At 48.3% G+C, this 26,071-nt stretch overlaps 1 protein-coding gene across 1 annotated transcript in view; it reads left to right on the top strand.

The window, feature by feature from the left end:
• The window catches only part of VPS54 (VPS54 subunit of GARP complex), a 160,513-nt gene that overhangs the window by 35,570 nt on the left and 98,872 nt on the right, over positions 1–26,071 (top strand). The window contains exons 3-7 of the mRNA XM_075339254.1: positions 2,510–2,751; positions 4,623–4,698; positions 11,625–11,662; positions 17,028–17,159; positions 18,953–19,338. Coding sequence (XP_075195369.1) covers positions 2,510–2,751; positions 4,623–4,698; positions 11,625–11,662; positions 17,028–17,159; positions 18,953–19,338 — 874 coding nt within the window. The remainder of the gene's footprint in view (positions 1–2,509; positions 2,752–4,622; positions 4,699–11,624; positions 11,663–17,027; positions 17,160–18,952; positions 19,339–26,071) is intronic.

The following is a 26,071-nucleotide window of genomic DNA, read 5'->3' as shown; positions in this document are numbered from 1 at the left end:
CCATGGAGCCCATATATCTTCTCATTGTCTAGATGTTTTTCTCCTGTGATATACATATTATTCCATACGAATGCTATTATTCACTACCTATATTGAGGGGTTCTAGGGTTTTTCCAATAAGCAGCTATTTTTTTCCCTGCCTGGTATAGTATTCCGGAAATCTCTAACTTATGGCTTTCTTGCATCGGGATCTCAGTCTTATTTCCTAATACCCTTAGATCTCAAAATTTAGGTATGTGCCCACGATCCAGACATGCTGCGTCTTGGACACAGCATGTCCTCTCCTGTAGGGCCGTGTGTGTTCTCTGCAGGAGACCGCAGCTGCCCATGCCCATACTCAGGGTCTTGGACGCAGCATGTCCTCTCCTTCGGGGCTGTGTTTTCCGCAGGAGACCGCAGCTGCCCGTGCCCATACTCAGGGTCTTGGACGCAGCATGTCCTCTCCTGCGGGGCTGTGAGTGTTTTTCTCAGGAGATTGCACCTGCCTGTGCCCACAATCAGTGTTCGGGCAATTGTGATCTTTCTCTCTGTTCTCCCTGCTGAGAATGCTTGTGGCTCCATAGCAATAAATTGACATGCTGCAGTTCGGGAAGCCGCACCGCATGTCAGTTTACACTGCGTGAAAATAAGCACAGAGGGCATGAGATTTCTATAAATCCCATCCATTGTGCTTGTACTGAACAACGTAGCGTTTTGGACACAGCGAAAACACACTGCTTCCAAAACGCTGTGAACCCTGATCGTGGGCACACACACACAGGGAACTGGCAAACATAGACTGTATTGATGAGATCGAACACATTTCTCCAGAACCGCCTGAGACGAGCGCTAGTCCACACCCAGGGGATACGATTCGCATTTTGCATGCCGCAATTGAAATCTTGTTGAATTCACTTGTGGACTATGGGGTTCTATACACCCTATGAAATAGAAATAGATGAGACAGTCTGATTGACTCATTGAAGTTTCTTGCTCCAATTCCTACCAAGCCTCCTCCGCAATTTCTCCCACATCCTGTTGCTCCTTTACCCTCAGAGGACATACTTGTTTGCTCCTTTATGCTGTTCACTTCTTGAAAAAACTGCAGCTTCATCCCCCTCCTCCCTGCCTTAGATTTATTAGTTCACTAGACAGTGATTTAAGGTGGTTGAATGCTCTGCATCTTGCTGCAGGTGGTTGAAACTCAGCCACATGATGATGCTCAGTAGCACTATTGGGTTTGAAGATCAAATTGGACATAATTTCAGAGCGGCAATATACGGTATGTGCAATCACCCATCTGCTCATTTAGGAGGTTACCGAACATTTACTGAGCGCCTGTAGGCAGAAAAAGTGGCTCTACAGGCTGCTGGTATGTGAGGAAGAAGCTACCCTTGCCTGGTGAGATATATTGCAAAGTTTTAGGTATCTGTATATACTCTTTGTTTTTGCAGAAATTAGTACCGTATTTTTCGGACTATAAGACGCACTTTTTCCCCCCCCAAATGTTGGGGGAAAGGGGGGGTGCGTCTTATAGTCTGAATGTGCCTGTGGGGAATGAGGGTGCTGCGGTGGAGCGGATCATTGGGGGCACGAGCAGGCTGTAGCAGCCTGCCGTGACCACGTGGGCCCTCTCATTTCATATGCACGCCCATCATGTCTCAGCGCTGAAGCCAGCGCTGACAGGTGGGCGGGATGATGGGTGGGGGGTGTGCGCATAATTAACAGCCGGCCCGCATGATCTCCCCTGGCAACTACAGCCTGGAGTGATCATGTGCGGTTGTATTCACTGCCCCCCGTGCATCATCATCAGCGCGGGGTGCAGTGAATCAATGTACTCGCCCGTCACTGTTCCCCTGCAGCTTTGCGATGTCCTCCTGTCTGTGCCGGTCACAGCTGATCTGTGTAGAGAGCGATGAGCACAGCGATGATGTCATCGCTGTGTGCGCCGATAGTGTCCACACAGATCAGCTGATCGGCACAGACAGGAAGACATCGCGAAGCTGCAGGGAACGGTGGCGGCTCCACACTCCAGCGGCGCTGCTGCTGACACAGAGAGGAAGATGATCGATGCTGCAGGGAGTGAGGAAAGGTGAGTATAAACGTTTATTTTTTTCTGTGCCACAGGATACAGGCCATATACCAGGATGGGGGTATATTATGAGCAGTATGGATGGGGGTATATGAGCAAGATCATATACAAGGCAGGAGGATCGTTACCAGGATGGGGTACCTTAGTAGAGAATTTGGGGACATTACCCCCATAACAGTGTTAGCAGCAGATCCTCACCCCATAACAGTGTGTCATGACCACATTTTTTGGTTAAAATTTTATTTTCCTATTTTCCTCCTCAGGGTGCGTCTTATAGTCCGAAAAATACGGTATATAGACGCTGTATTGTTTACCATATCTTATATTATAGTACAATGAGTTTGCCTTATGGAATCGTGTGTTGCTGATTACGCTTTAGTGTAATATGCCGTGGCACGTGACATGTAACTCACTTTGTCGTTCCTCCATGTTACATAGGTGATTCTAAGAGTCTGTGTGATGAGCCGTCTGTGGTCGCCGATCAGCACAAATGGACAATTTATCATTCCAAAGTGAACCTCCCGGCAGCATTAAACGACCCCCGACTGGCAAAACGGGAGTCCGACTTCTTCACGAAGACATGGGGACAGGACTTTGTGGAAATAGACGTCTTACCCTCATCCTACCTCCCACCCATCAACAAGGAACACTTTTCATCTTATATGCAGCAAACAAGCCTAGTAAGATTAACGGGTTTTCACAAATACAGATGTCGCACGGTCAATCCTTGAGTATCTTCTCGTTCACAGTTGGCCTCGTAAGGTTGTGAAGCATCTTAGATGCCGTGAAGCATAATGACCCCAGCATCTGAGGGGGTTTATACAATCAGAGACCAACTTTATTAATTTCCAGACAGTGCCTAATGCCAAATCTATAGGCAACACAAACTGTACGGTGCATAGAAGTCCCCTGAATGGCAGCCATAAAAATACTATAGGGAAGCTGTAATGAGGCAACATCAGTCCACTACTAATATTGTTCTGCAGCAGCTGGAGTGACACATGTGGATTTCTGCATTGTAGCTATATTTTGTTAATGTTATTGATCATTATTATTATTTATTAATATAGCTCCATTTATTCCATGGCTCTTTACAAGTGAAAGAGGGTATACATACAACAATCATTAACAATACAAAACAGACTGGTATAGGAGGAGAGAGGACCCTGCCCGCGAGGGCTCACAGTCTATAGGGAATGCGTGATGGTACAATAGGTGAGGACAGAGCTGGTTGTGCAGTGGTCTACTGAACTGAGGGCTATTGTAGGTTGTAGGCTTATTGAAAGAGATGGGTCTTGAGGTTCCTCTTGAAGCTTTTCACGGTAGGGGAGAGTCTGATATGCTGAGGTAGAGCGTTCCAGAGTATGGGGGAGGCACGGGAGAAATCTTGTACGCGATTGTGGGAAAAGGAGATAGGAGAGGAGTAGAGAACGAAATCTTGTGAGGATCTGAGGTTGCGTGCAGGTAGGTACCGGGAGACCAGGTCACAGATGTAAGGAGGAGACAGGTTGTGCATGGCTTTGTATGTCATGGTTAATGTTTTGAACTGCAGTCGTTGGCCGATGGGAAACCAGTGAAAGGATTGGCAGAGTGGCGAGGCTGGGGAATAGTGAGGGGAGAGGTGGATTAAGCGGGACGAAGAGTTTAGGATAGATAGGAGGGGTGCAAGAGTGTTGGAAGGGAGGCCGGAGAGCAGGAGGTTGCAGTAGTCGAGGCGGGAGATGATGGGGGCATGCACTAATGTTTTTGCTGATTCTTGGTTAAGGAAAGCACGGATCCAGGAGATATTTTTGAGTTGTAGTCTGCATGAGTTGAAGAGGGCTTGGATGTGATGAGATATTTTGTGCATTTTGATTAGTTTTGCAATTCTGTCACTTTGCCGAATATCCGGCATGTCCTGAACTCTGCACAGAATTTCTTCCACTACATATGGGGAATCCTGAATGCTATGGACCGATATTAGACTGTAAAATACCATTGATATTCAGGGTTTAACAGATACAAAAAGTCCATGAAAAGTGTTGAAAGGGGTTTTCCAGTACTTAGGATAGGTCATCGATATCAGATCAGTAGGGATGCAACATAAGGCACCTACAGTGATCATCTGTTCCCAGTGCTGCGCCCAGCCAGATCTAATCAGTTGCAAAGCTGAATAGCATAGCTCCATCAACTGTATAGGGGCGGATCTGCAGTACCCCTCTGCAGCCACTATATAATTGACGGAGCTGTGTAGTTACATTTTAATAATAATATATTATTATTATTATTTTTATAAAGCGCCAAGATATTCTCCAGCACTTTACAATTCAGAGGGGACATGTTAGACAACATGAGCCATTAGAGTAACACAATTCAACAGATACAAAGATGAGTGAGGTTCCTGCGTACACTCCTGCAACTGAGCACATCTGGCCGGCACTGAGGACAGCAGATAGGTGGGTGCCGAGGGTCGAAGGTTTTGTATTTATCACTACTATCTGTGATAAAATGGAAATTCCATTGTTAAGGTAAAAAATTTTGCTTGTTTCTTATTTCTTTTTGTTTCCAACAGAGAGAAAAAAATCATGAAAGGTGCAAGTCGATATGTCCTCCCAAAGACGACTATAATAGGACGGCATTTTCACACGGTATGCCTCCATCACGAAACTTTGTTATCAATGGCTGTCTGTTCTGTATATCATGCCTTATTCATTGCTTCCATTTAATTGCATAGATTTGTTATTACCTGTGATATTTGTCAGCGGGAAGTAGATCCTGATAGTTCTGGCAGAGACAGGATATGAGAATACCCCTTTAATCCATTAAGCTTATGGCCATTAAAGGTAGAAGATTATTATTATTATTATTATTATTATTATTATTAATACTAATAATAATAATAATAATAATATGATTATTATTATTTATAGAGCACCATTGATTCCATGAAGCTTTACATGAGAAAGGGTTGCATACAAAATACAGATATAAAATTCAATAGACAGACTTGTTCAGAGGGAAGAGGGCCCTGTCCCTGCAGGCTTACATTCTATATGATAATGGAGAGGAGACAGTAGGTGGGGCAGTTTTGAGGCAGCAGGATGGCAGTGGTGAGGCAGCAGCTCCGGCCTTGGTGAGGAGGCAGCTCCGGCCTTGGTGAGGAGGCAGCTCCGACCTTGGTGAGGAGGCAACTCCGGCGTTGGTGAGGAGGCAGCTGCGGCGTTGGTGGGGCAGCAGCTCCGGTGATGGTGGGGCGGCAGCTCTGGCAGTGGTGAGACGGCAGCTCTGGCGGTGGTGGGGCAGCAGCTCCGGTGATGGTGGGGCAGCAGCTCCGGTGATGGTGGGGCGGCAGCTCTGGCGGGTGGCGAGGAGGCAGCTCCGGCGTTGCTGGGGCAGCAGCTCTGGCGGTGGTGAGGCGGCAGCTCTGGCGATTGTGAGGCGGCAGCTCGGGCGTTGGTGGGGCAGCAGCTCTGGCGGTTGTGAGGCGGCAGCTCCGGCATTGGTGGGGCAGCAGCTCCGGTGATGGTGGGGAAGCAGCTCCGGTAATGGTGGGGCGGCAGCTCTGGCGGTGGCGAGGAGGCAGCTCCGGCGTTGGCATTCTATAGGATAATGGAGAGTAGACAATAGGTGGGGCAGTTTTGAGGCAGCAGGATGGCAGTGGTGAGGCAGCAGCTCCGGCCTTGGTGATGAGGCAGCTCCGGCCTTGGTGAGGAGGCAGATCCGGCCTTGGTGAGGAGGCAGCTCCGGCGTTGGTGAGGAGGCAGCTCCGGCGTTGGTGGGGCAGCAGCTCCGGCGATGGTGGGGCAGCAGCTCTGGCGGTGGTGAGGCGGCAGCTCTGGCGGTTGTGAGGCGGCAGCTCCGGCATTGGTGGGGCAGCAGCTCCGGTGATGGTGGGGCAGCAGTGATGGTGGGGCAGCAGCTCTGGCGGTGGTGAGGAGGCAGCTCCGGCGTTGGTGGGGCAGCAGCTCTGGCGGTGGTGAGGAGACAGCTCCGGAGATGGTGGGGCGGCAGCTCTGGCGGTGGTGAGGCGGCAGCTCTGGCGGTGGTGAGGCGGCAGCTCTGGCGGTGGTGAGGCAGCAGCTCCGGCCTTGGTGAGGAGGCAGCTCCGGCCTTGGTGAGGAGGCAGCTCCGGCCTTGGTGAGGAGGCAGCTCCGGCCTTGGTGAGGAGGCAGCTCCGGCCTTGGTGAGGAGGCAGCTCCGGCGTTGGTGAGGAGGCAGCTCCGGCGTTGGTGGGGCAGCAGCTCCGGCGATGGTGGGGCAGCAGCTCTGGCGGTGGTGAGGCGGCAGCTCCGGCATTGGTGGGGCAGCAGCTCCGGTGATGGTGGGGCAGCAGCTCCGGTGATGGTGGGGCAGCAGCTCTGGCGGTGGTGAGGAGGCAGCTCCGGCGTTGGTGGGGAAGCAGCTCTGGCGGTGGTGAGGAGACAGCTCCGGAGATGGTGGGGCGGCAGCTCTGGCGGTGGTGAGGCGGCAGCTCTGGCGGTGGTGAGGCGGCAGCTCTGGCGGTGGTGAGGCGGCAGCTCTGGCGGTGGTGAGGCGGCAGCTCTGGCGGTGGTGAGGCGGCAGCTCTGGCGGTGGTGAGGCGACAGCTCTGGCGGTGGTGAGGCGGCAGCTCTGGCGGTGGTGAGGCGGCAGCTCTGGCGGTGGTGAGGCGGCAGCTCTGGCGGTGGTGAGGCGGCAGCTCTGGCGGTGGTGAGGCGGTGGGGTCATTAGAGACTGTAGACATATCTGAACAAATGAGTTTTCAAGTTCTGTTTGAATGTTGCAAGTGTAGTAGATAATCTAATGTGTTGAGGTAGTGAGTTCCAGAAGGCAGGGGATACTTGGGAGAAATGTTGGAAACGGGTGGATGAGGAGCGAATGAGTGAGGAGGAGGGAAGTAGATCTTGGGAGTACCGGAGATTACTTGTTGAAGTTTATCGGGAGATTAGTTTGGAGATATGTGGAGGAGACAATATGGGCAGCTTTGTAGGTCAGTGTTGGATAAGATGGAGAATTGGGAGCCAATGGAGGGATTTGCAGAGGGGAGAAGTGGGGTAGTAGTGAGGAGTATGGTGGATCAGGCAGGCAACAGAGTTAGGGATGGACTGGAGAGGTGTGAGAGTGTTAGCAGAGAGGTCACAGAGGCGGGAGATTATGAGGGCATGCACTAGTATTTTCGTAGATTGAGAATTGAGGAAAGGACAGATTCCGTAAATATTTTTGAGTTGAAGCCAGCAGGAGGTGGTGAGGAATTGGATGATTCAGGTTCTCTCAAAAACCAAATTGCTAGAATTTTAGACTTTTTTTTCGACCATATTGAGTATTATTATGGATTACCATGACATGATAATGGAGGACTTTGATGCAATTGTGTGCATTTTACTGGAAATCTGTGTCCATGTAGTTACATACGAGGGGCTGTTGGCTTTACCCAGAAAAAAATTAGATAGGATAAATGAAACTTTACATTTATTCCACATACTTTCCGCTGATGTCAACACACTTCTTACGTCGGTATTTCAAGTTCTGAAAGTCTAGCAAAAAGAAGGATTTTGGTTGTGTCTCAAACCAAGCATCTGTAGCAGCCATGGCATCAGAAATGGTGTGAAATTTGGTACCCTTGAGGTGTTTCTTTAGGTTTGGAAACAGATGATAGTCGGAGGGAGCTAGATCTGGTGAATAAGGTGGGTGGTCAACAAGATGGAAGCCCAGCTCTGCTAGTTTTGCTGCGCTCACTCGTGCAGTGTTAACGGAGGAGTTGTTTGGCCTTCAGAGCTGCCTTCAATTGGTCCAAAAGTTCAATGTAATACCTTGCGATAATAGTGGAACCCTTTTGAAGGTAGTCCACTAGCAGCACACCCTCCTTATCCAGTACACAGACGCCATCACCTTAAGGGAGCTTTACACGCTACGACATCGCTATGCGAACTCGTTGGGGTCACGGAATTGGTGACGCACATCCGGCCGCATTAGTGATGCCGTTGCGTGTGACACCGATGAGCGATTTTGCATCGTTGCAAAAACGTGCAAAATCGCTCATCGTTGACATGGGGGTCCATTCTCAAATATCGTTACTGCAGCAGTAACGAGGTTGTTCCTCGTTCCTGCGGCAGCACACATCGCTCCGTGTGACACCGCAGGAACGAGGAAGCTCTCCTTACCTGCCTCCCGGCCACAATGCGGAAGGAAGGAGGTGGGCTGGATGTTACGTCCCGCTCAGCTCCGCCCCTCTGCTGCTATTGGGGGGCCGCTCAGTGACGTCGCTGTGACACCACACGGACCGCCCCCTTAGAAAAGAGGCGGTTCGCCGGTCACAGCGACGTCGCCGGGCAGGTAAGTATGTGTGACGGGTCTGGGCGATGTTGTGCGGCACGGGCAGCGATTTGCCCGTGTCGCGCAACAGATGGGGGCGGGTACCCGCATTAGCGATATCGGGACCGATATTGCAGTGTGTAAAGCCCGCTTTAGTGTTTGATGTTTGTACCCTGAATTTCTTTGGACGAGGAGAACCACTGTGCCTCCACTCTTTTTTGACTGCTCCTTGTTTTCAGGGTCATACAAATAAATCCAGGTCTCATCCATAGTGACCAGTCGATCCAGGAAGTTCTTATCAGTCCGGAAATACTGACAAATGGACTGGGAAGTTTTCACTCGCTGCTTCTCTAATCTGTTGTCAAACATTTGGGGAGCCACTTTGCTGATCGCTTCCTCATGTCCAAATGTTCATGGATAATGACACAAGCACGTTCACGGGAAATCCCCATGATGTCTGCTATTGCTTTAGCTGAAATTTGTTGATTCTCCAGTATGAGGTTGTGCACAGCATCGACAATCTCCGGAACAACAACCACTCTCGGTCGTCCAGGACGATCCTCATTATTGGTGCTGAAGTGGCCCGTTTTATATTTGGCAACCCAGTTTTTCTTATCTGTGGAATATGAAGGGCACTGATCCCCCAATGTCTGCGATATATCACCATGAATATCCTTCATGCACTTTCCTTGCAGAAACAAGAATTTTATCACTCCTCTGCTCTCAGTTGCTGTGAATATTTCATTAGATTTTGCCATTTTGTTTTCCTGCATGCGTAGAACACTGTTGCCATAAGCAACAAACACAAAATATTGAAAACATATATTAAACACATAAGGCTTTCATGTGATGTAACATTCATTACTAGAGCTGATCGAACAGGCCAAAAACCGGGATCGGCGGATCAGTGCTCAATTAAAAAAAAAAAAGTCTGATCCGCTCCGGAATCCGGTGCCCATATAAGTCGATGGAGACCAGAATCCGGAGATTAAAAACGTTGGTGGAAGGGATAGGGGGGTAGGAGCGTGCACGGTGTACTCACCCAGGCATTGTCATGGCGGCAAGCTCCTTCTGGGTCACACTTTTACCTTCCGGAGCTGACAATTCAATATTCATTGTTTTGCCCACCCACCGGTGCGTGTAATTGGTTGCAGTTAGACGCGCCCCCACCCTGAGTGTCAGCGTGTCAGCTGACTTCAACCAATCACAGGCGGCAGGACGGCCAGTGGGCGGGTAAAGCAGTGCAAGTGTCTGCGGGTCAGTATGGTGAGCATGCATGTAGACAGAAACACATGCACGTTCCTGTCAGAAGTGTGTGCTGCTGTGCCGGTGATGCACTGTCAGGCTCCTGCGAGTCTGGCATAACATCACCCGACACTGCCTGCCGCTCTCTGAACATGAGCGTGCATGTACCTAGAAACACATGCACGCTCCTGTCAGAAGTGTGCGCGGCTGTGCCTGTGATGCGATGTCAGACTCGCGGGAAGCCCTCGCAAGTGTGATTCAGGCCTAGGAGAAACCGCATGTAGCTTTTTTTATTATTATTTCTTTAGATAAATAATAATTAAAAAAAAATGGCGTGCGGTCCCCCCTAATTTTAATCCCCAGCCAAGATAAATCCGTCTGGGGGCTGGTAGTCTCAGCCTGCAGCCGCTCGTATTGCCACATCCATTAGATGTGACAATCCCGCTGCTTTACCAGCTCTTCCCGGTGCCCTGGTGCGTTGGCAATCGGGGTAAAAAGGGGTTAATAACAGCGCACAGCTGCTACTAAACCCCAGGTTTGTGATGGCACAGGAGTCTATCAGATACTTGCATCATTAACCTGTAAATGAAAGTAAATAAACACAGACACAGAGAAAAATCCTTTCTTTGGAATAAAGTACAAAACGCACCCTCCTTTACCACTTTATTAACCCCCAACACCCTGTAGGTCCGGCATAATCCACACGAGCTCCCATGTCGCTTCAGCTCTGCTACATCTCACAGCTAGCGGCCATAGAGCACGACCGCAGGCTGTGCAGACAATGACTGAGCCGCAATGAGCGATGACTGCAGGCAGACACGGTCACTGGCTGGGGGCGCGTCTGCCTGCAACCAATCATAGATGAGAGGACGGCCGGAGGGCGGGGAAAGCTGTGTGTATACGATGAGCCTAATGTACAGTACAGGAAGTAAATGCACGACCCGTAAGCAGTGTGCCGCCATGACACCGAGTCTCGGTAAGTATGAAACTCTCGCTTATTTCTTGTTTTATTTATTTTCCCTTTAATTCTCGAATCCAGATCATGCACCCGGAATCCTGGGCCCGGGTCCGGCACCTGGGCATCTTTGAAACCACGCGGATCTAGAGTTTTACAGTACAGATTCGCTCAGCTCTATTCATTACCATAGAAACAAAAAACAAAATCACAAAACCAAAGACTTATCAGCAGCCCCTCGTATATAGTTCTTGCACATCACTTTATCTCATGTCTCACATGCTTACGTGCATATATTAAACTCATGCAACAGAAATGTATTGGTTTCACGTTGAGTAACACCTGCACGTTTGTTATGGGGTTTTTTTCAACTTTTTGGTTTTAACCTTCTTTGAAATTCTGAGAGGCTTTTAGTTCATAGATTTCGGTTTCCAGTTCAGTCAGTCAGTGGTTCAGTTCTGCGCCGTGCAGGAAGTGGATACCTGAGAGCTGCGCACCCATCTTATCACTGGAGGCCACACACTATATAAGTTTTACACTTTTTTTTTTGGATAATTTTGTGAAATCTTTTTGAGCATTTATTATCTTGCAATTGGAATGTACATAGATCAGCTGGCAACACATCGCACTTTGTATGACCACAGTGACGATTGTACCAATGTATATTTGCACCAGTTTTCTCTTAAGTTTTTGAGTTTTCTGGGTTCTCTTCTTGGCATGTCACATAAATACATAAATATGCATGTGACTAACGCTAATTGGTTAACATGCTGATTTTTGGACACTGTTTTTAAGTTCTTATCTTGATTTAGTTTCCGTCTTTCCACTAGTTAATTTCTACCCAGTACAATCATAAAAAAAATAAAATAAAGATATAGACGTCTAATTGGATTCTGCTGTTTGAATATTTTTCAAATTCCACCCAAACTGCGTTCCACTTGAAAAATCACAAAAGAATCAGTGACCTGACTGCAATAAACCCCAAGCTGGTAATCTGCTGGGATCTCAGTCTTTGTGTTCGTTGCTGATTTATATATTAAATTGCCAATTCTGATATTCCTGCTTTTCCTTATGTATTCTCAGTTAATAAATCAAGGGCAGATCTGGATCAAGTACCTAAGGTAAATCAAGTGGTGTGTGTGCATTTGGGCTTATTTTTCATGTCACAGGTTATCCATTTTTAGTTAAAAGAAAAAGGTTTTGGTACCGTGTTAGCCAGTTGAAAAATGATTGATTGCTCTCAGTGAGAGAAACAAAATTAACATTTTTAAAATTTTGTAGTTGTGATACCTTTTAATAGCTAACTAAAAATAAAATATGATGTTATAAAGCAAGCTTTCGAGACATCTCAGGTCTCTTCATCAGGATGGTATGACAAAATATCTGAAGAAAAACAAATATATACACAAAACAGGGCAGAGCGATGCATAGTAAAAAGACATTTAAATAAACAAACACTGAGCTTGGAAAGTGAATCCTTAATTAGCTTTGATTAGTGGTGTGAGTTTTATTGTCCCAATATCCATGTAGGATCAGAGGCATGGTGCCCTAGCAGTCTCTGGAGCTGACCTCTCAGATTTTGTAATGAGTCACAGGACTCAACCTCTCAGAAGGATTTATGACCCATTACAAAATCTGAGAGGTCAGCTCCAGAGGCACACCCCCTCCTGTGATTGACACCTCACTGTCAATGTACAATCTCTATAGAGAGCCTGGTGTGGGCAGGGGCAGCTCTCTCAAATCTGCTGCTTTGCTAAATCTAAAAGCTTTGTGTCAGAACGGCTGCACACAGTAATCTAAGTGATACATCGTTGGATTCAGGGCTGTGGAGTCGGTAAACCAAACCTCCGACTCCTCAATTTCTCTTGCACCGACTCTGACTCCGACTCCTACATATATTGCTTATAGTTAGGTGAAAAATGTATTGTAATACATGAACATGTGTATATGAACATCAGACATTTTAATAATTTTTATGATACAATAATCAAGATATTTGGATAGAACATAAAATATATTTATTGGAATACAACTTTAGAACACAAACTGTAATAAATTGTAAATATGTAATATATGTAATATACAGTAGATTACATATTTATCTTGTGTGTGTATGTATATATATATACAGTGCCTACAAGTAGTATTCAACTCCCTGCAGATTTAGCAGGTTTACACATTCGGAATTAACTTGGCATTGTGACAATTGGACTGTAGATCAGCGTGGAAGTGTGAATGCAATGCAGCAAAAAAGAATGTTATTTCTTTTTTTATTTTTTTTTTTTTAAATTGTGAAAAGTTCATTCAGAGGGTCATTTATTATTCAACCCCTCAAACCACCAGAATTCTGTTTGGTTCCCCTAAAGTATTAAGAAGTATTTCAGGTACAAAGAACAATGAGCTTCACATGTTTGGATTAATTCTCTCTTTTTCCAGCCTTTTCTGACTAATTAAGACCCTCCCCAAACTTGTGAACAGAACTCGTACATGGTCAACATGGGAAAGACAAAGGAGCATTCCAAGGCCATCAGAGACAAGATCGTGGAGGGTCACAAGGCTGGCAAGGGGTACAAAACCCTTTCCAAGGAGTTGGGCCTACCTGTCTCCACTGTTGGGAGCATCATCCGGAAGTGGAAGGCTTATGGAACTACTGTTAGCCTTCCACGGCCTGGACAGCCTTTGAAAGTTTCCACCTGTGCCGAGGCCAGGCTTGTCCGAAGAGTCAAGGCTAACCCAAGGACAACAAGGAAGGAGCTCCGGGAAGATCTCATGGCAGTGGGGACATTGGTTTCAGTCAATACCATAAGTAACGTACTCCACCGCAATGGTCTCTGTTCCAGACGAGCCCGTAAGGTACCTTTACTTTCAAAGCGTCATGTCAAGGCTCGTCTACAGTTTGCTCATGATCACTTGGAGGACTCAGACAGACTGGTTCAAGGTTCTCTGGTCTGATGAGACCAAGATCGAGATCTTTGGTGCCAACCACACACGTGACGTTTGAAGACTGGATGGCACTGCATATGACCCCAAGAATACCATCCCTACAGTCAAGCATGGTGGTGGTAGCATCATGCTGTGGGGCTGTTTCTCAGCCAAGGGGCCTGGCCATCTGGTCCGCATCCATGGGAAGATGGATAGCACGGCCTACCTGGAGATTTTGGCCAAGAACCTCCGCTCCTCCATCAAGGATCTTAAGATGGGTCATTATTTCATCTTCCAACAAGACAACGACCCAAAGCACACAGCCAAGAAAACCAAGGCCTGGTTCAAGAAGGAAAAAAATCAAGGTGTTGCAGTGGCCTAGTCAGTCTCCTGACCTTAACCCAATTGAAAACTTGTGGAAGGAGCTCAAGATTAAAGTCCACATGAGACACCCAAAGAACCTAGATAACTTGGAGAAGATCTGCATGGAGGAGTGGGCCAAGATAACTCCAGAGACCTGTGCCGGCCTGATCAGGTCTTATAAAAGACGATTATTAGCTGTAATTGCAAACAAGGGTTATTCCACAAAATATTAAACCTAGGGGTTGAATAATAATTGCCCCACACTTTTATATTGAAAATTTATTAAAATTTAACTGAGCAACATAACTTGTTGGTTTGTAAGATTTATGCATCTGTTAATAAATCCTGCTCTTGTTTGAAGTTTGCAGGCTCTAACTTATTTGCATCTTATCAAACCTGCTAAATCTGCAGGGGGTTGAATACTACTTGTAGGCACTGTAATATATATATATATATATATATATATATATATATATATATATATATATATATATATATATATATATATATATATATATATATATATATATATATATATATATATAAAAACATATTGTATTACATATTTACAATTTATTAGTTTTTTGTGTTCTAAAGTTGTATTCCAATAAATATATTTTATGTTCTATCTAAATATCTTGATTATTGTATCATAAAAATTATTAAATGTCTGATGTTCACATTGTACTACAATACATTTTTCACTTAAATATAAGCATTATACTAAATGTTATTATTTAGTAAAATATTCAGCACATTCTGCATTGCACTACTGTCCCCAATTTATTATATATTTTAGGAGTCTGAGTTGGTGCATTTTATACCGACTCCGACTTCACCAAAATGAGCTCCGACTCCGACTCCACAGCCCTGGTTGGATTCAGAGTCTCTTTGCCTACATCACGCTGCTCTCAGATGAGGTAGCAAAAACTTGCTGACAGATTCCCTTTAAAGGGGTATTCCCATAATCGAAAGTTATCTCCTATACACAGGATAGGGGATAACGTGCAGTGCAGATCGCTGGTGTCCTGACTTCTGGGATCTCCTGCGGTCCTGAGAATGGGCTCCAGAATTCCGGACTAGATCTCTGTACAGCCTGCCATCAACCTCCACTCCATTCACTGTCTATAGGACTGCTGGAGAATGCAAAGTCCAGCACTTGGCTTTCTCCGACAGTCTCATTTACAATGGTCACCTCCGCTCTTTTCAAGGCTGACTCTACACAGCCCTTTTCTTGGGAGTGCCGGAGATCCCAGCGATCAGCAACTTATTCCCTATCTTATGGGAAACCCTTTGACCATTGTCTGTTCTGCTATTTACCAAATTTCTCTAATGGCACCTAAAATTGCATTTACAATACTGCGTCTGTTTGTTTGGCGCTGACAGCTTCCTTTTTAGTATATGTATAGGTAAATTTTCTTTTTAAATCGGCTACTAACTCAAACTATGGTAAAACTAGTAGAATTTAGGAAAAAACGAAGTATTGGGTCTGTGATATATTGTATTACACCGTTGCTGGACTCCTCCATAAAGGGATAGTTCCATCATTCCATGTTAGGACAAGTACCGTATTTTTCGCTTTATAAGACGCACCGGAATATAAGACGCACCCAAACTTAGACATAAAAAAAGGTTAAAAAAAGAAAAATGGGGTCCGTCTTATACTCCGGTGTTCTCTTACCGGAGGGGGGCAGCAGTGGTGGTGAAGCGGGGTCACAGGAGGCACAGGTTGTGCTGGCCGGCGCGGCGGGTCAGTGGCAGCGGCGTCCGTGGTTGCAGGTGCCGTGGCGTCCGTGGTTGCAGGCGCGGTGGCGTCCGCGGTGGCAGAAGCCGTGGGGTCCGTGGTGGCGGCAGCAGCCATGGCGGGTGAGCCGTGCAGCAGGCCGGTGCAGTGAGTGTCCGCGGTCCCGGTTCAGTGGTGGCAGCGGCGGCAGCGACTGCTCAGTGGTGGGAGCGGCGGCGACTGCTCAGTGGTGGGAGCGGCGGCGACTGCTCAGTGGTGGCAGCGGCGGCGACTGCTCAGTGGTGGCAGCGGCGGGGACTGCTCAGTGGTGGCAGCGGCGGGGACTGCTCAGTGGTGGCAGCGGCAGGGACTGCTCAGTGGTGGAGCAGACGGATGCGGTGTTTTCCCAGTGTGTCCGCGGTCCCGATTAAAGTAATGGCGCCCGGAGCGACGTATGCGCAGATGGAGCTCTCATCCAAGGGCTCCATCTGCGCACGCGCTGACTCCCGGAGCAGCGCGTGCGCAGATGGAGCTCTCATCCAAGAGCTCCACCGGCGCCATCATTTGAAAGTGGGACCGCGGACAACTGGTAACATGCTGCACAGCCGCCCGCCCCGCATGCACAGAGTGGCAGCCAGCAGGCTGCCCGCCCACCCTGCGTACAAGCCGCCGGGTACCTGTGCTTGCGTGCGGTGGCAGCCGGGTACCCATGGATGTGTGCGGGTCGGCAGCTGGGTGCTGTGTGAGGGCGGCAGCCGGCTGCCGCCCGCACGGGCACCCGACTGCCGCTCGCACACAGCACCCGGCTGCCGCCCGCACACAGCCATGGGTACCCGGCTGCCGACCCCACACAGCACCCGGCTGCCGCCCGCACACAGCCACGGGTACCCGGCTGCCACCGCACGCAAGCACAGGTACCCGGCCACTTGCATGCAGCCACAGGCACCCGGCCGCCCGATCGCCTCAGACAGGACCCCCCCCAGGTACCGCTTTATAAGACGCACCCCCCATTTTCCTCCCAAATTTTTGGGAGCAAAAGTGCGTCTTTTAAAGCGAAAAAAACGGTATATTGGGAATGTCTTCATATTCACAAGAATTTGCAAGTTATTTGTGATTGCTGCAGGTCACCCATATAACCCTCCCCCTCCATTGCAAACATGATTGAGGTTATGCAGTGGTCAAAGTAACCTGACAATAAAAAACAAACCATGCAAATTCAGTGTATTACCTGCCATCTCGTCTGATCTCCGTCCTGTTCTGCCACCCATGTTATAGCTTTATACTCGCCTTCGTCCGTACAGTAAATGGTGCGGTCAGATCGGCAGAAGCTGCCGGAGAATGTAGCCGGTAGTGGAGAAGATCCTTCCCTTTGCTATTCTACTTTTAGCAATAATATGGGTTAAAGTGGGATTTGGCTGCAAATTAAAAACCAAGTCTGAATCACTTGAAAAAATATTTCTTCTTTTATTACTTTCCAGATCTTCATGAAACCAGACTTTGCTTTGGATGATTCCTTAACGTTCAATGCGGTTTTACCATGGTCCCATTTCAGCAGTGCAAGCGGCAATGGAAGCAGAGATGCAGCATCGGCTAAACTGCTGCAGGAAAAGGTAGAATTGTTGTGCTTTCTATTTCTGTGCTCAGCAATTTACTTATCTTTTTTTTTTTAATTCTTTTTAAAGGGAATTTGTCAGCAGGTTTTTGCTATGTAATCTGAGGTCAGCATGCTGTAGGGGTTAAAAAAAAACCAAATAGCAACTATGCCTTTTAGCAGGCTGTGTGCTGTTTACATAAGCTAAAGGCTTTATCACTTGGTGATTATCATTGCTAGGTCTAGCTGGCATGTGAATGGCAGCCCGATACCTCACTGGCAATGTACAATCTATATACAGAGCCTGGTGTGGGTGAGGGCAGCTCCCTGGACTCAGGTACATGACTAAAACTAAAAATTCAGATTGTGTCACAACGGCTGCAGCCAGTAATAGAAGTGATACACCGTTGGATTCAGAGTCTCTGTGTCTATATCACGCTGCTCTCAGATGTGTTAGCAATAACCTGCTGACAGATTCCCTTTAAAGGGGTTTTCCCATAATCGAAAGTTATCCCTTATACACAGGATAGGGGATAACGTGCTGATCACTGCTGTTCCGCTGCTCTCAGATGAGGTAGCAAAAACCTGCTGACAGATTAGACTCCCATTAGAGGAAATCTGTTGCCACATAAAAACAATATGAGGTCAACATCCAATAGAGACTGAGACACTGATCCGCAGCCTGGATATTTACTGGGCTCCTTGCTGTAGTTTTATGGTGTTTGTACCACTAGTCTTCTCAACTGTCTGCCTATGCACAGTGCAGGCAGAAAGCTGTCAATCCATGGTGGGGGCAGGGATAGTCAGGGCTTGTGAATATAAAAGACTACATATCAAAAACTCATCACCTAGCTGAACTGCCGCAGATAAGTATTTTATCAAAACAGCAAGAAGCCCAGTAAGTGACCCAGTAATAGAATTACTGTTTCAGCCCTTACTTGATGTTGCTCTTGCAGCAAAACCTGATGACAGACTTCCTTTAGAGAGCTATTGTCATATTAAATTTGTAATATTGCAAATTGCTTGTAAAAAGAATAATAATATATATACAATAATAATATTTTAATATTTATTTATTTATATAGCGCTATTGATTCCACTGCGCTTTACATACATTGGCAACACTGTCCCCATTGGGGCTCACAATCTATATTCCCTATCAGTATGTCTTTGGAGTGTGGGAGGAAACCGGAGGAAACCCACGCAAACACGGGTAGAACATACAAATCCTTGCAGATGTCGTCCTTGGTGGGAATTGAACCCTGGACCCCAGCGCTGCAAGACTGCACTGCTAACCACTGAGCCACCGTGCCGCCCTAAAAGAAGCAAAATTGCGACTTACTTGTTATTAAATATCCCCTCCATCCTTAAGAACAGAGATATTTTTAATTTGCCAGTTTACTGCTTGTTGCCCAGTTCACCAATGTCCAGTCTCTTAGGCAAGGAGTGCAGCGCTTACAAGCTCTTTGAATAGAGCTTTTAAGAGCTCTGTACCCTGCGCTCCTCCGATGCTTGCAGCATCAGAAATGATACAGTTTGGGCTAAAGGCGCACTGACACTGCTGGTCTGAACTGTCAGTCAAGCAAGAAGGGGAGTGGTGCACTCCTGAGGACAAATGATGACACTCTGTAGGTTCTACCAAACAACAGTTTTCTTGCTCTTTTTGTGTATGTCTTCAAAAGCAAAACTGTGTCCAGCACAGATGTTCCTATAGTGATACACATGGATATGTGTGCGTGAGTTCGCTGTCAGCCGCCCGTATTATTGTAGAGGTGTTCTCGTCACCGTGTGAACGTTTCTCTCTTCTTCCAGCTGAGTCACTATTTGGACATTGTGGAGGTGAACATCGCCCATCAGATTTCCTTACGCTCTGAAGCCTTTTTCCACGCTATGACCTCCCAGCACGAGCTGCAGGACTACCTCAGGAAAACCTCCCAGGCTGTGATGATGCTGCGGGGCAAGATATCGCAGATAGACCGAGTCATGTGTGAGGGGTCCCTCCGCATCCTGCGCCAGGCCCTGACGAGAAATAACTGCATTAAAGTGTACAACAAACTGAAACTAATGGCGACCGTGCACCAGACTCAGCCCACAGTCCAGCTGCTGCTATCCACCTCCGAATATGTGGGGGCTCTGGACTTGATAGCAACAACTCAAGAGGTTCTGCAGCAAGAGCTTCAGGGCATTCACAGTTTTCGGTAAGCCATGTGGGAGGTTACATCTTAGAAAACAGAGCACATAGTAATACTTTCTCTCCTGACAGAACACAAGTATATAAACTGTGAATAAGGCTTATTCTCTCTCATTTTCATTCTCATTCTCTCATTTTCCTTTTCTCTTTCTCATTTATTCTCTTTTTCATTTATTCTCATTTTCATTTATTCTCTTTCTCATTCTGATTTTCTCTCCTTTTCTCTCTCTGTTGATCATTTTCTCTTTCTTTCTCATTTATTCCCTTATTCGTTATTTCTTATTCATTCGCTCTGTCTCATTCTCGTTCTTATTCGCTCTCATTTTTATTTATTCTCTTTCTCATTTATTCTTTCTCATTCTCATTTACTCTCTCTTTCGTAATCATTTTCTCCTTCTTTCTCATTTATTCCCTTATTCATTATTTCTTATTCATTCGCTCTGTCTCATTCTCGTTCTTATTCGCTCTCATTTTTATTTATTCTCTTTCTCATTTATTCTTTCTCATTCTGATTTTCTCTCATTTTCTCTCTCTTTCGTAATCATTTTCTCCTTCTTTCTCATTTATTCCCTTATTCATTATTTCTTATTCATTCGCTCTGTCTCATTCTCGTTCTTATTCGCTCTCATTTTTATTTATTCTCTTTCTCATTTATTCTTTCTCATTCTGATTTTCTCTCATTTTCTCTCTCTTTCGTAATCATTTTCTCCTTCTTTCTCATTTATTCCCTTATTCGTTATTTCTTATTCATTTGCTCTGTCTCATTCTCGCTCTCATTCTCTCATTTTTATTTATTCTCTCTTTCTCATTCTCTTTCCCGCCTGTTCCTCTCTTTCTTTCTATCTGTCAGACTTGGAGCCCCTTAATGAACAATTCTCTTTTGGTCTCAACAGACTTACCAGGTTTTTAATAGTATATATATGTGAATTATTTCAGAAAAGTGAAATGATCGAAGCACTGTGTGTGTGTGTGTATATATACACCTGACTTTAACCCCTTCACGATTGGCCGATTTTTCGCTTTCAGGTTTTTTTTTTCGCTTCTGAGAGACGTAACTTTTTTATTTTTCCGTCAATATGGTCATGTGAGGGCTCATTTTTTGCGGAACGAGCTGTACCTTTAAATGAAACCATAAGTTTTACCATATACAGTGGAACCTTGGTTAAGTCTGCTTTCACACATCCGGTTTTAGCAGTGCGGCTAAATCCGGCTCTAAAACCTATGCAACAGATGCGGCGAAAAAAACGCATCCTTTGCATAAGTTTTTACATGCGGCCCATCCGTTTTTTTGCCGGTTGCGGCACCCTACTGAGCATGCGCAGTGCAAAAAAACATATGCGGCGACCGTATGCATTTTTTGCCTCATTGCGGCGCATCCGGCATCCATAGGCATGCATTGGAAAATGCGGCGCGATGCGTTTTTTTTTTTTTTTGCCGGACAAAAAAACGTGTCAGGCAACGTTCCATCCGGCCGCCGCATGGGCTAAATATGCTGCATCCAGCAAAAACCGGACCGAACGCAAGGCCATGCGACACAATCCGGCACTAATGAAAGCCTATGCGGAAAAAACGCAACCGGCGGCAAAATAAAACAGTTGCGTTTTTTCTGCAAAGAGCCGGATTGTGCCGCACAGCAAAAACCGGATGTGTGAAAGCAGCCTTACGAGAACAATCCGTTCTGGGAATGTGCTTGTTAACCAAGTTACTCGTTCAGCAAAGCAAGATTTCCCATAGGAAATCATTGCAATGCAGACAATTCATTCCACAACTTGTTAAATGTCCCATCCTGGTCCCCTATTGTGTCATTCCTCACATACACACACACGCACACACACACGCACACGCACAAACACACTCAAACACACAAAAACACAAGCACACACGCACATATTATGCTCACCTTACCTTCCACTCCATCACCGGTGCCAGTAGTCCACTTGGTTGTTATGGATGAGTGTATTTGATGACTCTACACTTGTGTTCTATGTTCATGGGAACTATGTTATTCCCGCTTAATAATGTCTGTGTATATAATCTGGTGTATACTTTGGCACCTTAAATACTATGTTGCGTCATGTTGAGTCCTGCACTATGCACTTTTCTTCATCGTTCCTTATGGGAGACCCAGACCATGGGTGTATAGCTTCTGCCTCCGGAGGACACACAAAGTACTACACTAAAAAGTGTAGCTCCTCCCTCCGAGCATATACACCCCCTGGATAACCAAATCTAGCCAGTTCAATGCTTTGTGTTCAGGAGGCACACATTCACACATGCATTCTCATATGATTTCTGATTTTAAAGAGTTGGAAGAAAAGCGGGTCCAAGCTGGACTCCCGGCATGTCCCTTCTCACCCCACTGTGTCAGCGGTGTTGTTAAGGTTGATTTCAAGGCTGGAGCCTTTCATGCCGCGCTCCTTCACCATCCCTCAGGCTCTGGCTTGAAGTGGGAGCCAGCACGGTTCTCACTGCTTTGCAGGAGACCGGTCTCCATCCGCAGCCCTTTCAGGACCCTGCCAGACGGAGCACTCATCCCTCAGGGACCTGGCCCTGCGTCTCATAAGCTAAGTATTGAGACGTTTTTGAGGGGTCCCTTGTACATTTATTGTGGGGAGAGTGTGTTATTTAACTTTGCTGTGATTTCCGGCCGGTTCTCTGGTTTTCACCTGAGAACCGCGCCGAGGGTGCCTGCTCGTCGGCCGCATGGAAAAATTTAGGCCCCGGCTTCGGCTGCGGCCTACTTTCGTTTTCACTGCCCCTGCATGTCAGTCATGCAGAGGGACAGTGCGGCGCCGCCCACCGGCCGTTCAGCTCAGGGGAGGACACTCCTATCTGAGGAGATGTTTCCCTCCCCTGGATGTCTCCTTGGCCCTCCGGTTCCCGCTCTTGGACTAGGCCCCGCCCCCCCTCCTCCCTCCGGCGCCATTTTAACAGCGTTCTCACACTGATCGGCGCTGGCTGCTGCATCTCTGCAACCTGTCTGGGGGTCCGAGCTGTGGAATCCGGAGGGCACACAAAACGGTCTGGTAAGCCACAACCTCTGGTTGTGGACTTCCTTATACACTCTCTGGGGGTCATTCTGAAGGAGTGTGTTCTTTACTGCAGAGCCTCCACCTCAGCAGCATGTCTCACACTATGAGCAAGGCTGTACTCAATATGCACTGCATGTAAGCTCGTACTGCCTGAACCGAGCACATATCCACATTGTGATGCCTGCTCTAACATGGTGGTGCCTCAGCCTGGAGTCTCCCCAGTGGTCCCTCCGGCTGCTCCGGCCCCGGTGGCTGAACCCCCGGCTTGGGTAGAATCGTTTTCTAAGGCTATCTCCCAGTCCTTTGCCGACTCCATGGGACAGCTGTCCCGGACTTTGCTGAGCATGCATCAGCCCCCTTCTCAGGGCGCCTCTGCTGCTCCGGCTCGCTCTGCAGAGCTCACAGAGGATTCTTAATCTGCTCCCAAACCCCGTCCTCCTAAAAGGAGACGCAGGGTCCCCTCTCCTTCCTCGTCCCGCGGCTCCGATTCACGAGCCGACTCGCAGGACGAGGAGGATGTCTTTACTGGGGGCTCGGACGCTACCTCCATGTGCCCCATTGATCTGACCGAGGGTGATGCGGATGTTAGTGATTTGATTGCGTCCATTAATTCTGTACTGGACCTCAATCCGCCAGTATCAGAGGAGCAACCCTCTCTGGCAGAAAAGCACCAGTTTACCTTGCCTAAGAGAACAAGGAGTGTGTTCTTTAACCACTCCAGTTTTCAAGCCACTGTGTCCAAGCCCAGAGCCTGTCCTGACAAACGCTTCCCAAAGCGTGGTTCTGATGACAGTTTTCCTTTTCCACCAGAGGTGGTCAAGGAGTGGGCTCTCTCACCAAAAGTAGACCCTCCGGTGTCTAGACTCTCAGCCCGGACAGTTGTATCTGTAGCTGATGGCACCTCCCTTAAGGATCCCACTGACCGCCAGGTTGACCTCCTGGCCAAGTCTGTCTATGAGGCGACAGGGGCCTCGTTCTCCCCATCCTTTGCAGCAGTGTGGGCTCTCAAAGCCATCTCTGCTTCCCTAGAGGAGATGCATTCCCTCACTAGGGACTCTATGCCTGAATTGGTTGCCCTAACTTCCCAGGCTTCAGCCTTTTCAGCCTACGCCATGTCTGCCATGCTGGAGGCTTCTCACCGCACTGCGGTGGCCTCCGCTAATTCCCTCGCTATCCGCAGGATTTTGTGGCTGCGAGAGTGGAAGGCAGATGCTTCTTCAAAGAAGTACCTTGCTGGGCTCCCATTTGCCGGGTCCAGGCTGTTCGGTGAACAACTGGATGAAATTATTAAGGAGGCTACTGGCGGGAAGAGTACTTCCTTGCCACAGACTAAACCCAGGAAACCTGTCCAGGGCAGGAACCAGTCCAGGTTTCGTTCCTTTCGTTCCTCTAACTGGGCGGCCTCTAAGCCCTCGGCCTCGTCCACTAACTCAGCCAAGGACCAGAAGCCCACCTGGCGCAAGAAGCCGCTGCCGCCACAAAGGTCCGCAGGAGCCGCTGCCACCAAGGCAGCCTCCTCTTGACTATCTGGCCGAGCCAGCAACGTCCTTGGTCGGTGGCAGGCTCTCCCACTTTGGCGACGTGTGGTTTCAACACGTCTCCGATCAGTGGGTGCGGGATATCATCTCCCACGGCTACAGGATAAAGTTCTCTTCCAGCCCGCCAAACAGATTTTTTCTGTCAACTCCCCCCTGCTCCAAGGCCGCCGCCTTCTCTCAGGCCGTGGCATCCTTACAGGCCAACGGAGTAATTGTACCGGTTCCCGCCAGGGAACGGTTCAGAGGTTTTTACTCAAATCTCTTCCTAGTCCCCAAAAAGGACTGTTCCTTCCGGCCCATCCTGGATCTCAAGCTTCTCAACAAGCATGTTCAGGTGCGGCATTTTCGCATGGAGTCTCTGCGATCGGTCATTGCCTCAATGACCCAAGGAGATTTCCTGGCATCCATCGACATCAGAGATGCCAATCTGCATGTGCCAATTGCAGTTTCACACCAGCGTTGGCTACGTTTTGCAATCGGAGAGGAACATTTCCAATTCGTGGCTCTCCCCTTCGGGTTAGCCACGGCCCCTCGAGTTTTTACCAAGGTCATGGCAGCAGTGGTTGCGGTTCTGCACCTCCAGGGGTTGGCAGTGATTCCTTACCTGGACGACCTTCTTGTCAAGGCTTCATCCAGTGCAGACTGTCAGCGGAGTGTCTCGCTCACTCTCGCCACTCTTGTTCAATTCGGGTGGCTTGTCAATCTGCCCAAGTCCACTCTGACCCCGACCCAAAAACTTACGTACCTAGGGATGCAATTCGAGACTCTGCCGGCACTTGTGAAGCTGCCCTTAGTCAAACAGCAGTCCCTCCAGCTGGCGGTGCGCTCTCTGTTGAGGCCCCGCCGTCATTCTATCAGGCACCTCATGCAGGTGCTGGGTCAGATGGTGGCGTCAATGGAAGCGGTTCCCTTTGCCCAGTTCCATCTGCGCCCTCTGCAGCTGGACATTCTCCGCTGTTGGGACAAGCGGACTTCTTCCTTGCACAAGTTGGTGGCTCTGTCGCCACAGACCAAGAGCTCGCTTCAGTGGTGGCTTCGGCCCCTCTCTCTGTCTCAGGGATGCTCCTTCCTGATCCCGTCCTGGGTGATTCTCACCACAGATGCCAGTCTATCCGGCTGGGGAGCAGTATTTCTCCACCACCGAGCACAGGGCACTTGGACTCCGTCCGAATCAGCCCTCTCGATCAATGTGCTGGAGATCAGAGCTGTGCTTCTAGCTCTCGTAGCCTTTCACCACCTGTTGGCGGGCAAGCACATTCGAGTCCAGTCAGACAACGCGACAGCAGTTGCCTACATCAATCACCAGGGCGGGACTCGCAGCCGCCTGGCAATGTTGGAGGTTCAACGCATCCTTCAGTGGACGGAGGACTCCAAGTCCACCATATCCGCAGTCCACATCCCAGGCGTAGAAAACTGGGAGGCAGATTATCTCAGCCGTCAAACAGTGGACAGCGGCGAGTGGGCTCTGCATCCGGCAGTGTTCCGTTCGATCTGCCGCAAGTGGGGGACTCCGGAAGTGGATCTAATGGCATCCCGGCACAACAACAAGGTCCCGGTTTACGTGGCTCGCTCCCACGATCCTCAGGCCTTTGCAGCGGACGCGCTGGTTCAGGATTGGTCCCAGTTCCGTCTGTCTTACGTGTTTCCCCCTCTAGCTCTCTTGCCCAGAGTCCTGCGCAAGATCAGAATGGAGGGCCGTCGGGTCATACTCATTGCTCCAGACTGGCCCAGGCGAGCTTGGTACCCAGACCTGCTCCGTCTGTCCGTAGAGGTGCCGTGGCATCTCCCGGACCGCCCAGACCTTCTCTCACAAGGTCCGTTTTCCCGCCAGAATTCTGCGGCTCTCAGATTGACGGCGTGGCTCTTGAGTCCTGGATCCTGACGGCTTCCGGCATTCCTCCCGAAGTCATCTCCACTATGACTCAGGCTCGGAAGTCTTCCTCGGCCAAGATTTACCACAGGACTTGGAGAATTTTCCTGTCCTGGTGTCGTTCTTCCGGGCATGCCCCGTGGCCTTTTTCCTTACCGACCATCCTGTCCTTTCTACAGTCCGGTCTGCAGCTAGGACTATCCCTCAATTCCCTTAAGGGACAGGTCTCGGCGCTGTCAGTGTTGTTCCAGCGGCGTCTCGCCCGACTGGCCCAGGTGCGCACCTTCATGCAGGGCGCAT

This window comes from Anomaloglossus baeobatrachus, chromosome 3, assembly GCF_048569485.1.
Source record: "Anomaloglossus baeobatrachus isolate aAnoBae1 chromosome 3, aAnoBae1.hap1, whole genome shotgun sequence".
NCBI classification, from domain to species: Eukaryota; Metazoa; Chordata; class Amphibia; order Anura; family Aromobatidae; genus Anomaloglossus; species Anomaloglossus baeobatrachus.
Note: the sequence above shows the minus strand (reverse complement) of the source record. Positions and strands in the feature narration are given on the sequence as shown.